Genomic DNA, 18126 nt, shown 5'->3' with positions numbered 1-18126 from the left:
CAAGGGTGTAATAAGAATTCTATGCAAATCATATCGTGTCACTATTTTGTGTAAACAAGGTGACCCAATTTGCGCGGACTTAGATTGACGAGAAACTGCGTGTCCTGTGACAAAGAAACATAAGTTCGTTTCACTTTTCTTCTGAAAATAGAGAACATGCTGATTAAAAATAACAAGAAAATCATGGGAGAAAAAAAAAAACTAATATTCTTGCAAGATAGTAGAACTGATGAAATACCACTTATAAGGTTATGAATACAAAGAGTCAAATGGAAAGGAGTAGATGCTTGCCGAAGAGAGATGCGATGAAGCATCATCTCAAAGAATTAGCATGTCTACATGAAAGTAAGTTTATTATATGTATGGAACATGACCTTTGTGCATTATTTCCACAACAGGCTGGATTCACCTCAAAAATGCTAACTGAACCTTATTTCTGTGCATGCACAAGTTAGTAAGTTTGTGTTTCAGTGTAAGTAAGGCCACAATAAGGGAATAAAAATAAAGTCACCAGCCACCAACAATTACATCGGATACAGTATTTGAAAGAAAGAATAGGTGAAGGATTAATAACAATTACATGGTTATGCACTGAATTGCCTAAAATACTATACTTGTATGCTGTGCAGCATAATGAGGAGAACACTGGGTTTATCCAAACTATGAAGAAAATATTTATGCCTCATATCATTCTCAAGAAATAGCTCCATCTAGTGCAGATTACTTGAAATTTATTTACATGGTGCATAAACACCAACGTAAAGAAAGAAAAAGAAAAGAAAACGGGGAAGTCTTCCTGTATGTGATATATGGAGTGCTTGATTTCATGATAGAAGTACATCTATGCCAACTGAGTTCAAGCTCTTGAGATAAGCAATGTCATCACTCCTTCCATTTACGTGAAAAGGAATAGAATGGAGAGGAATGGATCAGCAACTTCCAAATCTGACGTAGAAGATAGGGAAGTACATGAAGATTTCTTTTAAGGCAACACAAGAAGACATATTCATGGTACTAGTTAAAAGGGCATGCATGTGCACTTGAGATAGAATAATACAAACAAAATGACCTCGTATAGTTGGGAAGTGGAGAGCAGCTCTCTTCAAGTTATAAGTATATAAAAGAAAAGTAATTTGGTGCACCAAGATCGCTTGTTTGAGTGGCCTTTCCATGATTATAATATTATAAGACATTTATTATTCAAAACCATGTTTTCCTCCAGATTAAGCAAGTTAATCTATGTAAAGTGGACATGATGAATGGCCACCTGTGGTTTTTCCCTAAATGAACTTTTATGACAAACATAAAATTATGAAATTGAGCACATCAGCAATGAACAATAACCTACCATTACCAAACAAGCACTACAAACTTGTTGAATACCTAAGATTGCACAAATTAAAACTAAAGAAAGAGGAGAGTAAAATCATTCTAAGGCAACTTCACAAAGAGGGGAACATGAGAGACCACCATAAATGAGTAAAAGATTATCTTGAGAAGATATTCTTAAAAGCATTCTCTGTGTATGTCTATTAAAATTCTGTAATCCAATCACTATAGAACATCAAAGCTACATCAGATAGCTGGATAAAATTTGAAAATTTTGGGTTTAAATATTTTGATGCAAAAGGTACTTGAGTAAAAGTCCAGCTGAAATTTGTTAATATAGAGCACAAAGATGAAACATAAGCAATTTTCCTCTGAGCATTTCCACACACTTCGTAAAAGTTTATTTTTTTAAAAGAGACACTCCGAGGGTGGAATCTGTGCAGAAGACACCAGCTTACCCCGCTCTCAAACATCGTCCACTAAAACCAACGCCACCTTATGGCATGTACGATTGCACTGCAAAATTAATACTGTCAATTTCAGCAAGTCCTTAGAATTCATTCTTTCCTTCTTCTGTCAATCGCATTCCCATTTTTTTGGCTCAAACGGAAGCCCCTCTCTACAGAAATCCGCACCTATTCCAGTCTCAATAACTTCTTACCTCATTCAGACCTATCAGACTCGCTTCAATAAATAATCAAGATAAAATTGCACCATTCTAACGTTTACCACAACTACCATGGTCAAAAGCATCGCAGTGTTTCTTTTTGTGCTGAACTTTCCAATTCTACTATCATACAGGAACTACTAAAAAAAAAAAAAAAACCTCCCCATCATCTCCCGACCGAAGCGCCCCGGCGCAATCCAACATCACCAACCCGATCATCATCTCATCTTTCTAATATCCCCACAAAATCAAATTTTTATAAGAAAACGAACTTCTCCCCCGCCAAATGCACATGGAAAGATACCTTTTCATCCACCGAAAGCAAGATATCAAAATTTGCTTAACCTAAAATTAGTGAGACAGAAACAAAAGAACAGATCATTGCCTGCAAAGGCCCAAATTCCCCCAACTTGCAGCCAAAAAAAATTTGACCGAGCAACGAAGGAAGGAATCCAAACACGGGCTTCCGGAGCTCAGGATCCCCTCCGATTACGCCACGGATCGAAGCAATTCCTCTGAGAAGAGGAAGGAAGAGAAAGAGGGTGGTGGGTTTGGTGAGAGGAAGGAGAGGGGAGATGAGGGGAAACGGGAGGATGGATTTAGAGTAATAATTTTTCCCTTTCTATTCCTGGAAACAAAGTTCTTTTTTTTTTAAAAAAAAAAAGTATTAATTCGCATGTAAGAAATAAAAGAAAGAAAGAAACAGGAGGTCCGGTAATCCGAGAGGATAACCCCCAATCGGGAGCCGAAACGGAACCCGGATGCCACGTCAGCGCAGGCGGCACGTGAGCCATGGGGGTCGGGCGGGAGCGACGTCGTCCACACGCACCCGAAACTGTTACCACGGAGTGGGACCCACTGATCCGGAGTCGTGGGGCCCAGAGAAATGTGTTTCGTGTGGTCAGATGGCGCGTGGTCGAGGGCAAGGGGAAGGGTCGAATGGCGCGGCCCACGTTTCGGCGGGCCGAGCCGCATGATTCCCACGTGCTTGTCCACGTAGCAGATGGCGAAGCGTTCCATAGAGCAGGCGCCAAGTCAGCACGCGGCTGCTTGATTTCAAGTAATTAGTAATCTAAGACTACTTATTTTAAGACTCGCAAGAATTAGATCGACTGTAGTCCACTGGTCGAATTTTATCCGCAAATATAACAAATATTATGCCTTCAAATTCCCTCTTTGATGTTGGGGTTACGTGTCGAATTTTACCTTAAAGTATTATATAAGTATAGTTTTGAATTATGACAAATTACAAATTGTTCGGCCGTAATTATGTTTAAAAATTAAACTACTTCTAATTTATTTATTTATTTATATCATTTTCCCCCTTTGTGATTTAAATTAATATTAAATTATTAAAATCTTCATATAACTAATGGGAAAAACATAAATTACTATAAAACATTTATGAAAGTGTATTTTATTTTGATGAATAGAACATGATAAGTAAATTTAATACAAAAGATAAGAACAATTCTGATATTTTAAGCTGTTAATTTTTGCAGTAGGTTAAACCATATGGGATGGGATAAAGTGATACAAATAAAAATTTAGAAGATATAATTTAATTTTAGGCATAACTATAAGGATAATTTATAATTTATCTTTAAATTAATTGTGATATATATATTTATAAAAAATAGCTTAATCATTTAATCTATATACTTAAAGGGTTTATCGCTTATCGCATAATCCATATATATTTATAAAGAATTGTGAGAATAACTTTAAGTAATTAGTAATCTAATTAAAAAAGTTGGGCGGTGGATACCAAGTCATTATTGTAAGAACTAATTTTCTCGGTAAGAGCGAGACCATGCTTCTCTGGACAACTGGGTCAAGGCTCACTGCTTTTAATGTAGTCGATGATCACGATATTCAGTGCGCTAAGTGAGTCTGAGGTAACTTTTCTTCCTAGTACTATTAGTCAAATGCCTACCTACAATTCTAACTCCAGTAATTCTCAAGCTTGATGTGTTTAAAAGCTTATCTAAATAGTAGATAGAAGATTGTTTTAAGATATGAATTTAGATAAATTATATGAATAAAAAGAAAAGAAAAGAAAAGAAAAGAAAAGGATGAATAATATATATTTCACTGGATAAATATATCCAGAACTATCGTATGATCTGTAACCAGTTGGCGAAATTTTCTGGGTTAATATGATGTGGTTTGCAGTTGAGGAGGCATAGGCATGTAGTCTGAGAGATTTATTAATGTACGTAATTAGTATATAGTGTCGTTTAGACAAGCAAGACAGCTAAAGCGTGTGGGGTGTAACGCGACGAAATGAGAGGTGTTGCAATAATTAAAATGTTGGGTATGTAATGAGGTTGATGATGTTTGCTTCTTCTCCCCAGTGATTGTGATGTCAAATCATAGTCCTACTATATTCTACGTGGAAGTTGGATGAGCTTAAAACTCTTATTCACCTTGAGTTAAATTAGATCAACCAAGAAGAAGAACCAATTCCAAGAAGAAATTCTACGTGGAAGGTGGTTTCAACTATATCTTGGTATGTCAACCAAGAAGAAGAACAAAATTATAGTTGAGTGCCCACCACAAATTGCTAATTAGTATCTCAAGTAATCCGAGTCATACCAAACATGCTTTAAGTTTATATCTTAGCTTCAAATTTCTACTTTTCCTTTTCTTCTAGGAGAACAGAGATAACTCGATCAAAAGTCAAGATCAAGAATGTCTTAGAATAAATTACGACCAATTCCAGGTCCATTTGTCTGGGACTTTATTACTGTCTCAGCATATAGAATAGAATAATCAAGAGAAATAGCTAGGCATAATAAGTTCAAAGTCAAATGGTTTTCATTCGGCATTCAGTCCCTCAGAAATCAGCTGGAGATTGTTGTATATCTAAAATTTGCCAGCTTATTTTGCCTGGAAAAGAACATGGCAACTAGCAAATTACAATGTTCAACATCTATGTACTGTAGACAGCAAAGTTTGGTTACCAAGTGGCTGCCTTGCCCTTCATGGCAAGGCATGCCATCTTACCTGTAATCCTATTGTTTTGCTTCACATGAATGTATAGCATTTTCGCCTCAAAGCAATATCAAACAGAATTTATATTGAAATCTATAGAAATATCACGTTGGATAAATATCCTTTACGGCGTAAGTTACAACCTAATTATGCACCAATTACTGCTTTACAGTTTTCTCCTGTCATCAGTAATCAATTGATGATAGAGTACTAAAAGATACTAGAAAATACAAATGTTGACATTCTTGTTGAACAACCAACAAATATAGTTCACAAATCTATGAGGAAATTTCCATGCTAACGAACCATCTTTGTTAAGTTATTTCCGTGCTTCAGCCTTCTTCTGTTCTTTGGCTGCAAAATAAGAAAGAACAATTTCAGTATATGGTTCAAGTCAGAACATGAAAGGACCGGAAGAAGGCCATGTTACTATGTGGGCATAAGAATTCAGAATATTGATTTGCGAGATGCACTCCTAAAACGAGAATATTGATTTACTATCTTACTATATTAGAAGGTAGAAATGAGAAAAATATAAGCAAAGGTTACAGAATATCTGCATAAGCACATGAGAACAATGGATTTGTCCCCATGGCTGCGGCCTGCAAGGGTCTGAAAGAGTATTGGGCTTCAAGAACTTATCGGGTCTTTTTAAAAGAATGGCAGAAAAACTGGATTCAAAAGCAAAACCCTTGGTAAAATGGAATAATCAAGAGGATTTGTAGGATATCGCTAAACGATAGGCATTGCTTATGATAGGTACCTTATGTTACTGCTCATGATTACAGTTGCCTGATCTTTCATTATTACTGTTGAATGTCTGAAAACTTCACTCAATAACAACTATATGTAATTATTGTACTCATATCCTGGTAACTATGCAGGTAAATAGAAGAATATTGTACCAGCTTTTTCCTCATCCCGTTTCTTTGCTGCTTCAGCCCTTTGTTGTCGTATTAAAGCAAGGCGTTCTGCAAACAAAAATAGTAGAAGGAAGCTTATGGTATTATGCAATACAGAAAATAAAAAGGCACTTCATGAGAGATGATATTGAAGCATCACATGCATATTTATACAAACTACTTGATCTGAATGATAATTCCACTTAAGGATGCTAGGGGTCACACTACTGGATGTAAATGCATGTAGGTACCTTAAAAATACTTGTATGCATGTTCTGTCTAGAAACACAAGACGGAATAGTAATATGAAGGCAATTAAGAATATTATAAGAAATGCCATTAACTATACAACATTAAGCTTGCATTAAGATCATTTAACATTGCAAAAGGAGCCATTTATAGGAAGAAGGTTCTCTTGACATGTTCTTAGGAATAATAATCATATAGCCACATAAAAAGAGGAAGAAAAGATAGTGAGACAAAGAAATAAGACAGGTTTTCTAAATTTTTACCTAAATCTTTTCTAGCTTGGTCAGTTTCCCTTGCTCCTGAAGCCTCATGTAACGTTCATGAGCTTTTTGTTTCTCAATCTCCTCCCTACAAGGTTAAGGTCATAACAATATTGCTGATAAAACAAAATAAAATCATGTGGGACAAAAACATCAAACATGCAATAATGAGCTAAAAATCCAAATGACATATACATCAACAAGTCTGAGATTTAATAGAGCCGACATGAATTTTGGCAACTTTACTAATATACAAGCAACATAATCATTTATCTCCAAAACTAACACATGAAGAAGAAGAAAAAGAAATAGCACCATGGATTGTATCTTGAAATAAGAGAAGTCAGTATGTTTATGCAGCAACGAGACATGCTAAGAATAATTACAAGCAAAGAAAGCTACTTCATCTTGAAGGAGGAAAAAAACCATAGATATGCTTATAGAGAGCAAAATAAATGAACTTCTCAGATTAGATAAAAGCAGGAGCTTCACTATATCCTAGATTCCTAATAGAGATGAACGTCCATAGGAATATGTACATAAATGTGCTCACATGTAAGTAAATTACAGAAGAAAATAAGTTATATGCCTATCAGCAAGAAGCCATGAAGTGCTGAATGATAGCGAACACACCTTTCACGCCTTGAGAGTTCTGTTGTCCTATCGAGCTGCACCACAATGTAGAAAAGTTCATAAGATAGATGTATGCGAACTGATGGAAAAAGAAAAGTTATTTAGATTGATCTCCAGCAAACAAAACTAAAGAAGAGTTTGATTTGTCAGTCAAGAAGAGTTCATAAGATAGATGTATGTGAACTGATGGAAAAAGAAAACTTGTTTAGATTGATCTCCAGCAAACAAAACTAAAGAAGAGTTTGATTTGTCAGTCAAGAAGAATTGCATATGGTAATGAAAAATAGAAAAGAAACTGCTTGACGTACATCAACTTCTCTAGCTTTCATCATCTTCGGTTTCACCAAGTTTGGATTTGCGACTTCAATAATGCCCTGGGTACCTTTCTTTTTCTGTCAAAGTATCACAGAAAATATTTAGATGCAGAAGTGCCGAAACATTAAAAAAATTTATGTAATTGAAAATCAGATAAGGTCGAGGAGCACCAGAAAAGAAAGAAAGAACTACCTCTGTATCTTCTCAGAATCATCTTCATGTTCCTCTTCAGATTCTTCCCTTACCAGATCTTCAGCTTCCTCTTGCTGAATTAATAAGAAGTGAAGGTTCCTTAAGTACAATCGTAATATCACACAGATAAACTTATCCGTGCCAGTAAACAACAGATGGTATTTCATATTAACATATCATAGAATAAATTAAGTTTCCAAGAAACTAACAACAAAGGCATAAATTGGTAGTAGGACTACAATCATTACTTTGATATTCAGACATGATGGCACACTGTGAATTAATGAGCTAGATACCATAGGATAAACATTGGCTGGAAAAGCACCTATTTTCACTTTTCACTGCATACCATCTGAATTGTACATTGAGGTTTGATGGAGAAATTCATTCAAATTAATTCAAGAAACACCATGTTGAACCAACTTCATTTAAAGAAACAGCAAGTTGAACATCAGTTAAGGAGAAATTGCAACTGATCATCTGTGTGTGTGTGTGTGTGTGTGTGTGTGTGTGTGAGAGAGAGAGAGAGAGAGAGAGAGAGAGAGAGAGAGGAGAAACAATATGTTTCATATATATGCTGAATCAATTTCATTACAAGGAATGACAACATGAAATTTTCTTATATTGTTACTTAAATATAAGAACCACGGTAGTGCTGCCTCCATTTCTAGAAGAGGGCGTGGCACTAAGAGGATTAATAGTATATGCGTGTTGATGGAAAAATATCAGCAGGTGAATTATTTTAGTAGATATATTTAAATAAAAAGAAGTGCAAACCTGTTTAAAGCTGCGTGGACGAGATGATGTACCAGCAGCTGCAGCATTTGAAGGGAAGATAGCAATTAGAAGAAACTCTACGTGTCAATGTAATCCACAAAAGAAAAGAACTTTTACAAGATGAACATAGAATGAACAGCAAAAGCAACATATGCAGGACCAAGGACATCATGGTAATCCTCATTCCTTAAAGACTATCAATTATCACCGAGCTTGACTGTCCAAAATCACAACCATTCGAGCACAGGAAAAGACTCTCTCGGTTATTAAAACCTAAAGAAGAAGAACTACCAAATGCTGATATAGTTCTACTCGCAGTCTTCTTTTTGTTCATTTTATGAACCCAACTAAGTTTGGTGCAACATTAGCTTGAACTTTGAAACATGAATCTACCCTTCTAACCGATTGATGCTGCTACAGTCCTTTTAAAGCCAACAAAATTAGCAAAATCAAAACTTTGCAACAGATATAACATGAACAAGTCACACTAGAACAGAGTCCTTTTGTCCAGAAATATCAATCTACAGAGTGAAATCCGAAATTGGAACTGAACCCTACTCCCTAGTAGACAAAGAAGAACAAGATTCGAGCGAAATCCACGGAGTAACACACAGCGAGAAAAAAAGCACGAGCTTGGTAATCGAACCCTAGATAAATAATCCAAGAAGCAAATTTGACTCGAAAGTGAGACGGAGAAGGCTAATTAGTGCTCACCCATCTCCTCCGGCGTCGAAAATTCCTGCGACCCGTAGGCTTGCCCTTAAACTTTCCTCTCCCCATGATCGAACGCACAGAGAGAAAAAAAGCCTCTACTCGCAAGCACGACCGGAGAAATCAACTATCGAATTCCCAGAACCCTACAACTGACTCTAGTTATATTTATATCTCTCTCTCATCGGGTAAATCTATTAGGAATTATTGTTAGACTCGGGTTGTATCAAAAAAGGAAAAAAAAAGGAAGAGAAAACGAATCCTACCAGGTGATTGATTACGCCTGAGCCGTTGGATCTGCCCAATCGAAGCAGAAGGTGGTGTATTCGTGGCTGCTTGCATCTGATTCGAGTACAAGTGGCTTCATGGGAGGAGAATGAATTCTAACGTCAATCTACGGACTTTTCCACTAAAAAAAAAAAAAAAAAGAAAAGAAAATTATAACCTCATGATTTGAGGAGGGGAATGAGTCCTTGATTGCCGAATCTAACACTTCTATTACTTTTAATATCGAATCTGCCGGCTCTAAGTATGGTCAACTCGGTGTCTCTTTTTATTTATTTATTTATTTTCTGTGACAGAAACTTAGTGTCTCTTTGTTTTCCGTATTGGTCCTTTAAGGGATTGTTTTAGTTTGCACCCTGCCTTGTCAAAATATTATATTTTGCTTCCTATATTCTCACTATGTTTAATTTGACCCTGTATTAGGTTACGCCTCCACAAACCATCGGCAACTGATGGCCAACGGAGGAGCGCCGGCGACGAACTGTAATCCTAAGTCCAGACCGAAGAATCCATCCTCCTAAACCCTAACTGGGCGCAACTCCAAGAAAAGCTCAGAAGCCGCCGTTTGCCAAAACCCCTCGACCCAGATTCTAGAACCCCAGCTCTCCCCAGCTTAGGGAAGCGCAAGGAGAGGCCGGAAGCGGAGCCATCTCCTCCTCTTTCCTCCGGTTTATCGCCGACCTCCGATGACACCAGGTGCTCCTCCTCCTCTTCCTCCTCTGCTTTGTGGTCTAGCTCGATTTCTTCTTACCTCAGTCGCTTTCCGATGCAGCTTGACGCAGGCGTTGGCTATGGATTGCGAGATGGTTGGCGTGGGCCCGCTTGGGAACAAGAGCGCCCTTGGAAGGGTCACTCTGGTGCGTAATGTTTCTTTTCCATTTCGTTGGTCTCCTTCGGTAGCCTTTTTTGGGTGAAAGATGGTTACTTTATGACTGGCATATTGTTTATAAGTAGTTTAACCATATTGTGCTTTTCAACTTGGGCGGGAGTAGGAATTGTTAATGTTTCTCTACTTCCCTGGATTCTTCCTTATTCTCCGGCTCTCTGTCTTGAGTTCTCGTTATGTGTATGAATTAATTGTTGGGTTCATGGATGACATATCAGAAAATGGCAACATTATGTTCCTAAGATCAAATCATACTTTATGAAACATAAGAGTCGCAAAAGGATGCAGGAAAAGTTAATCTAAAAGATTCAAAATACTGAAATAGATGAATCCATACCTGAACTTCAAACAACATGACCAAGACAGGAAATGACTATCATTATCATCTTTACAGACTTATCTGATTATTCTTATATATATCGAAACTCTATATTATTTCAGGTGAATTCATGGGGGAATGTTGTATATGACGAGTATGTGCGAGCAGTAGAGCATATAGTTGACTTCCGAACAAATATCAGTGGAATTCGCCTAAGCACATGAAGAAAGGTTGACAATCCACTATAACTGTTTTCCCCCTTTTAGTGGAGATATAATTTTTGATGGTTTTTGTGGATGCAACTAGCATGTGCATGTTGATCTCTAATTCTGTGACTGCAGCGAAGGAGTTTTGGGCTGTCCAGAAGAAAGTGGGTGAGTTGATTAAAGGGCGGATTCTTGTGGGCCATGCTTTGCACAATGATCTTAAGGTTGAGTATCGCCTGAGTTTATTTTTCTCAGTACAGTCTGGTGGTTAACCGATGAAAAAACTATTCAATTTCTAGGTATTATTACTAAGTCATCCAAAGAAGGACATAAGGGATACCTCATTATATGAGCCTTTTAAAAGGTTAGGCTTTATTTTCGTCTTATTAATGACTGTATTGCAGGCTTTAAGATTTTCATTAGCATGTATTGACATATACAGCTAATATATCAGGGAGGACGGAAGAGAGCTTTGAAGGATCTTGCAGCTCAAATTCTTGGTGTCAAGATCCAACAAAATGAGCATTGTCCTGTATGTCTTGTAGTACCTTCTGTAGTTGGTACTTCTAGAATTGAAATCTATATTAAGTTTGTGTTGCATGGCTGGAAAATATTATGCTAGTCATTCCAAGGCATTTTGTTCCTTTTGCTCGTGCATGACCGCAAAGTTCACAATCTTGGTCATCAGCATGATCCTTTGTTGCTATAAGGTCATCATTTAACCTCTGTTTTTCGATCAGTTAACTATTACAACTGTTTCCATCACATATGTCGTTATCCTCACAATGATTGCCGTCACCACATATGCTGTCTATGACAAACTATGATTGTCTGGCTATGATGTCTATCTGTAACATGTATATCCCTCTTGATAATGATAGCATCTTTTATTGTATGTACTTTTAAGAATGATATCACTATGGTCAGAAAATCAGAACTCCATATATTGTGGAATTAATTTTTAGCATAGTAGAATCACCTCAATTACTCTCTGTACTTTGTGATCTTGTTCTCCTCCCTTCCCTTTTGTATTGTTCTTTTTATTTGGTTTTGCATAAGACAATTTTTCTTGACATTTTAAAAAGCCCTTTTTGTCCTCAAATTGAGAATTTACAAGCTGTGAGAAGTTTATTGCTCTTGCAACCAAGAAAGATCTGGGCTATTAACATGTCTTAGCAATCATCAATTTGGTTTCCCTGCAGATTCAGGATGCCCAGGCTGCAATGTTCATTTATAACAAACACAAAAGAGAGTGGGAAAAGAGCATCAAATCACTGTTCAGGTCCAAAAGGAAGTTATCGAACAGGCGCAAGAACAAACCAACAGAGGAGGTGAAAGCTGATGTTTAGCCAACTCTTGTTCGAAGACAGCATGGGAGCTGTCATTTGATGCAATCACCAGCATTTCACATACCAATTTCAAACTTTTGAGTAGTAACTGGAATGGGCATGCTGCTGATATACTGCCTGTTTCTCCTCAGAAGGTGCATTTTCTTCCTACCTTAGTTTCAGAGCGCCAGAGCACAACTTTCTGAATGCAGAGGAGGAAATCAGCCATTCCTGCATGGCTTCTGACCTTAATATTTGTTGTTCTCAGCTTTCCAAAGGAAATGAAATTTTGACAGTTTTAACTTATGCACACAGCAAATCATTAAAGTTTTCCCTAGTTGCTTTTATGTTCTGGAGGATTGGCAAATTAATGCTTTAGCGATCAAATATTTGTATGGTGATGTGAGAAATGACAGTCATGATGCTTTTCCAGTGGTAAGTTGTTCTTTACCAAACAAGCTGATCACTTATTCATTCATTAACAAAATAATAGATTAATCTTTGCTACATGCATGGCATTCATGAATCAGCTCATCAGTTCTATTCATCTTCTTTTAACCAGGTTCAGACATTCGAACAGCCCCTGACAGCTGGGGCTTGCTCATTTAACTAGCTACTATAAGAAATTATCTAGATCTCCATCCATGGCAGTATGTACTGAACTTCAATCACTGGGCATAAGATAACTAAGAGGCAACACAAATTCAAATCAATACAAAGATGCCAGCTTAAGTAGTTAAAAAATATAGAGTAATCAATATATCAATCAACAGCAGCTCAATCTGAATTTTATAACTGACAAATAAGACAACCATAAGGCCATAAACTTGGAGCCGTATAAAGAAGCCAAATCATTCAAGTAGAAATAATGACAACCAAATTTATGTAAAATGTCGCAAATAGTAGGTAATTTTTATTACAGTAGAGCAGAACATCCATTCATGTATATGGGCACTGTCAAGCATTCGTAACAATATCCCAACCTAACATAATTGAATTTTTAGGTTCCCAAAGTTTTTCACGAGTATTAGAACTAATAAACCACAATGCATAACTTTATCATTGTAACAAGAACACAAAGTCTAGCTGTAGAGGCTAAAAACAACAAGAAGTGAGAGGAACAATATTAAAGTAGTTTACCTTAAGAAGAATTTAATTAGAGCATATAACAACTTACATTTGATATTGGCCTCAACTGGCCACCAAACTGCATGGCATTTTGTCAACTACAATAGTGGTTCTGCTTAATATGATTACAATCATTCTCATTTTGATTCCCCTAATAGCCTATACATAAGAGGAAAGGAGGCACATGCCAATCTCTATACAACCACGGTTATACTATGTCACCTGGCATCACGTTAAAGATATGCACCAAGTAGATGGCCAGATGTTGTGACCTCACTTCAATTACAATTTGCATGGTACTGTTAGTGAAGTTTATGTTGAGCAAAGACCACCTACTTCAAATGAAGCTCTCCTGCTGACCCTATATAATATAATTAAAAAGGATAGAGTCAATAGTCATGCTTGTTAAAGACAGAAAACTGAGGTAGATAACATTCGGAACTTGGCAGCCAGTAGATTGTCAACTGAAGTTGATTGAATCAGTTCCAAAATCTGGAATGAAAAAGGAAGCGGATCCAGCTGCCTCAACTCTCCTAACTTATGTAGCATAGTAGTCATTTTTGCTCTCAGAAGAATAAGGGTATTGGAGATTCGGCCCATATCCAGAGTTCTCATTTAAAGAAACCATCTGATCTAATACATGATAAGCATTTTGAGAATTTTCCTTCTGATTAACCATGTTGGAAGCGTAATACATATTCTCATTGACATCGTTGTAGTTGTTCTTTCCCCTGCTCCTGGAATTTCGTTTATTATCAACAGAATTGTCTGCATTAAGCCTTCCCATCTGCTGCTGCAGATCAACGAGTGAAGTACCGACTAATTTTGCTTTGGTACTTTTCTTTGTATCGACCAGCTTAAACTCTAGCCTGTATAAGGCAAAGGCATCACTATCATTGCTCTCATATTCAAAGAGATGCCACTCATAGTGGCTCAGCGGTTGCGGATCCATGTAGTAAGACCTTTTCAGACCTCCAAATTCCTTCATTACCTGCTTCCTAGATTCATGCCAACCCCTACCGCTGTAATCTGGCAAGGATCTTTGCTTTCGATTCCCACTCTCAAATGCCCTTCTTGGCTTGTCAAAGAAAAGCCATTCTCTAATAGATTCACCTTCAAGAACAGAAAGATCAAATAGCTCTGCAATATCACAAGACAGGCCAATTATTAAAGATTTTTCTTGCTAATAGAATCTAAAAGACATCGTTAACTAGCTGACACCAAAAAAATTGAAGATAAAAACCATACCAGGAGCATTCCATGGAGACTTTGCAGTAGCAGCGCCTTCACATACTGGAATACCAACATTTTTTCCTTGTGTCTTTGCAACAAGAGCCTCAAACAATGGACCATCTTTGAGATCAATACCTCCCGGGCGGAGCACTGGTGTCATTCAGGAGGACCTTCATTAAATGCAAGATTAGCATGGAAGCTACTGCAATAATCATGACACCATTCTGATCCTTGTGCAGGACGAGGACAGTCCCAGAGAGCACACTTTGGCCTCAGAAATGCAGAAGGTGGAGGACATATTGTGGGTAGCAAGTCCGACATATGGGGAAACACATCACCATTATTTTGTTCATCGGTATTGAAATTGAGATATAGATTATGGGACACTTCTTGATGCATATTGAGTGATTGATATTCCAGATAAGTAGTCCCATCCAGACAATTTAGGACATCCCCATGCTGCCCGGTTGGAAGGTTGCTTTTGTTTTCAGCAAAAAGGAACGTGTCTTCCTTAAGCTCTGGTTCACATAATAGTTCTGAAAGGAGAGCAAATTACATAACTAAATTGTAATAAATACAAGAGCAAGAAATTGAACAAGAATGCAAGAAAAGAGCTGGTAAATCACCAACCATTTCTGAAGAATAAGAAGTACTAATTTGCTCTCAGCTACCAAATTTTTTTTACAACAAGATCTAGAAGTAAGAATGCTATGTATACCTGGCAAAATGTGCCAGATAAATTGTGGAAATAAGAAAAATTAGTTTTGCATTCTTCAATTTATAGGCCTTATACATTCATGGAATAAATAAACATTATAAAGCACCACAACAGAATCTAGAGTGTAAAACTTTATATGTGCAAAGCAAATGCAAAATAATGTGTACAAGACAATAAAGCACCATCTTAAAATTTCTCTCTGAAGAGAAACGCAGAAATTTAAAGTCCTAATAAATTCTTACTCTATATGTAATATTCTTTTTAATGACTGAACTGTTGATAGATCAAAAGAAAATAAATTATTTTTCTTCAGCTAATCATTAGTTTGATATCTAGAATCAATAAGATTGCATTCACGTATTTATAAGCTTTTAAACTTCATACATATTCGAAAACAGTGACTCTTTTACTATGAAATCACAGTTTGAACAATATGATAACCTTATTTTCTTCTTTTCGAAGAAAAAATCATTCCACTGTATCAAGAATTAAAAAATTAATAAATCAAATCAACTTGAAACTTTATGGATATCTGCCTTTGCTTTGACATTTAGTGAATTTCCTAACAAATTACTGTTTAGTAGGGCTGTCAAAATAAACGAGCGGCTCGGACTCGGCTCAGTGAAGCTCGAGTTCGGTTCAACTTGGTTAAAGATGAGCTGAGCTCAAGTCGTCGAAATTGGCTCGAAATTAATATCAAGTCGAGCCTGAACTGGAGCTAGCTCGCTCAGGCTCGACTTGATAGGCTCAGTATGAAAGGGTTCTTACAAAACCATATTTCCAAATGTCTAAATCCCATATTTGTCCCTGACCCGCCTCCTCCTCCTTCGGCATCGAATCAGCGTTTTGGAGGGCGATGATGCTGCCTCCTCCAGCGGCGACGAGGATGCGAGAGCTCCTCGATTCGCCCGCCGAGATGGATCCGTTTCTTCGCTGCCGAGGTGACAACGGCAATAGACGAGGAATGAGGGCGTCGGATTGACGTTCCAGAGGGCGGTGATGCTGCGGCGCCGGCTGCCTCGTCCTCAAGCTACCGCGGTGCTCGGCTTCGGCTTGATCTAGCTCGGTCCAGCTCAATTCGGCTCGGCTTGAATGAGGCTTAATAATAGACTCATTTCAGACTCGAGCTCTGCTCAAGTTGAGATGCCGAGCCTGAGCCCAATTCTTAGGTTCGAAATTCATTTCAAACCGAGCCTGAGCCGAAGCCGGCTCGCTCAAGCTCGTTTGGTTTACACCCCTATCGTGTAGACCTCTCCACAACATTCACGACCCTTGTTTAAGATCACAGTAGCAAAATAAGAATCTCAAAAATACGATATCATGGATGTGAAATTTGCTGATTCCAAAAATTCATCCTTTCACAGCCAATAACAAGGTCATCTAGATATACGCACGTGAAAATTCTTTTAGATCCTTCCAAAAGGTTCAAGAACCCATAAGTTAAAGATCCACTTAAGAATACAAAGGATTATATTTGAAAGCAGGTGCTTTTGTTGTATCATCCCAAGAAAAAGAAGAAGAGAATCTTTAGCATTTGGAGTATCTTTCATGATAAGCCAATGCACCTACAATTAAGGCAAATAAATATAATTGTTTTAACACAAATCACTCGAGTACGAAGGAAAGTCCAAATGCTTATAGGTTTATGCCCTTACGTAGAATATCCTACAAAATAACTTGTAAAATGGTCTTAGGCGCCCACCTTTGAACAAAAAAAATGTAGAACTTTGCAGACAATAATTCATTTCAAATAGGAGCTTCCCCTCAACCAGTGTAATCAGTCACCTGGTTGTTCTAATAAATAGTAACAGCAAAGCCTAACATGATTCTTATAACAAAATAAAAATGATGTGCCCTAAGTTTAATTCAAGGACCAAATAAACATATCGCATAAGTATAAGTCCTACATTGGGAAGTCTCAAGAACTGGAGTCAACAATAATTAAAGACCACAACAGCAGAATTAAGTTGTAGAAGTTATCTTACGCGAAACAGATCACAAGCATGCGATAAGAGAACACTGAATTGAAACTAAATCGCGATCAACTTAAAAGACCTCATGGAAATCAGCAGTTCCTCCTCCTCCAACGCCACTACGATCAGGTTGTCCCACATCCTCCACTTCATGCTTCAGATTCCCCACCGACATCTTACTCGTGGCATCATCCTCCTCCTCGCTGAGCTGCAAAAGCCTCAAAAAGTCCGACGGTGGATTCGACGAGACACGAGCGCTTCCCTGCCCAGAATCGAATGAATCCATCACCAAGTTACAAATTTTGACTTAAAGCCCAAAGGAATCAATGAACTTACGATCAAAGAGGAGGCCGGCGAGGGCTCGTTGAGCTCGGCCTTCCACTCGCGGAGCATCTGGTGGACCTGCTCTTCAAGGACGGCGACGTCGGCGGTGCGGCTCTCCTTCCGCGCCGATTGGAGATCGGAGAACATCTCCTGGAGGTCATCGACGCGGTTCTTAGCCTTGTCCTTGAAGAGCTTGTGCGACCCCGAGCGGCAACCCTTCCCCATCAATCCTAACTTTCCTCTACACCAAATCCCTCCGATCGCCCCCAAGTCGCTTGGAATTGCACAAGATTGGTAACGGAGGAGAAGGGAAAGGATCGAGATCGAGACGACTATAAAAGTGCTCGAGGATACGATCGAATCAAATCTAAAGACGGGAGAGAGTAGGATGAGGAGGTAGGGGAGAATGTTAAGCTCTTGCTCCCGTTTAGTATCCCTCTCTTCTCTTCTCTTCTCTTCTCTCTCTCTCTCTCTCTCTCTCTCTCTTTTGTGAGTCACTTTTGAGTTTTAAGGGGTAGAGAGGGGGATGATTAGGAATGAGGCTTCTTAATCCAAAAATAAAAAGAATAAGGTGGGACTTAAAATAAATACTTATTACTGGAATACTTATCTAAAATTAAAAGTTTGTTAAAGCTTTTATTGAATTTGAATGCAGAGTGTATAGTTTTACTCATATATTAGAATATCTAGTAAT

At 37.8% G+C, this 18126-nt stretch overlaps 2 protein-coding genes and 1 pseudogene across 2 annotated transcripts; 1 reads left to right on the top strand and 2 right to left on the bottom strand.

Annotated features, from left to right (window-relative positions):
• Positions 1-5061: 5061 nt before the first annotated feature.
• Positions 5062-9208, bottom strand: LOC140789933 (uncharacterized; annotated as a pseudogene).
• A 355-nt stretch (positions 9209-9563) lies between these two features.
• LOC140789177 (uncharacterized) lies at positions 9564-11199 on the top strand. The gene is given in 7 exon segments (XM_073138786.1): positions 9564-9575; positions 9817-10013; positions 10090-10174; positions 10645-10729; positions 10732-10752; positions 10864-10952; positions 11028-11199. Coding segments are annotated over 7 exon segments (636 nt in total). The 3' UTR covers positions 11175-11199.
• Positions 11200-13168: 1969 nt separating this feature from the next.
• LOC140789683 (transcription factor VOZ1-like) lies at positions 13169-17887 on the bottom strand. The gene is given in 5 exon segments (XM_073139472.1): positions 13169-14324; positions 14433-14579; positions 14582-14953; positions 17191-17370; positions 17445-17887. Coding segments are annotated over 3 exon segments (984 nt in total). The 5' UTR covers positions 14817-14953; positions 17191-17370; positions 17445-17887; the 3' UTR covers positions 13169-13722.
• Between the last annotated feature and the right edge of the window lie 239 nt (positions 17888-18126).

Source organism: Typha latifolia, chromosome 5, assembly GCF_019914945.1.
Source record: "Typha latifolia isolate L0001 chromosome 5, TyphaL0001v2, whole genome shotgun sequence".
NCBI classification, from domain to species: domain Eukaryota; kingdom Viridiplantae; phylum Streptophyta; class Magnoliopsida; order Poales; family Typhaceae; genus Typha; species Typha latifolia.
The sequence above is the reverse complement of the archived record's forward strand: the minus strand, read 5'-3'. Positions and strand labels throughout refer to the sequence as shown.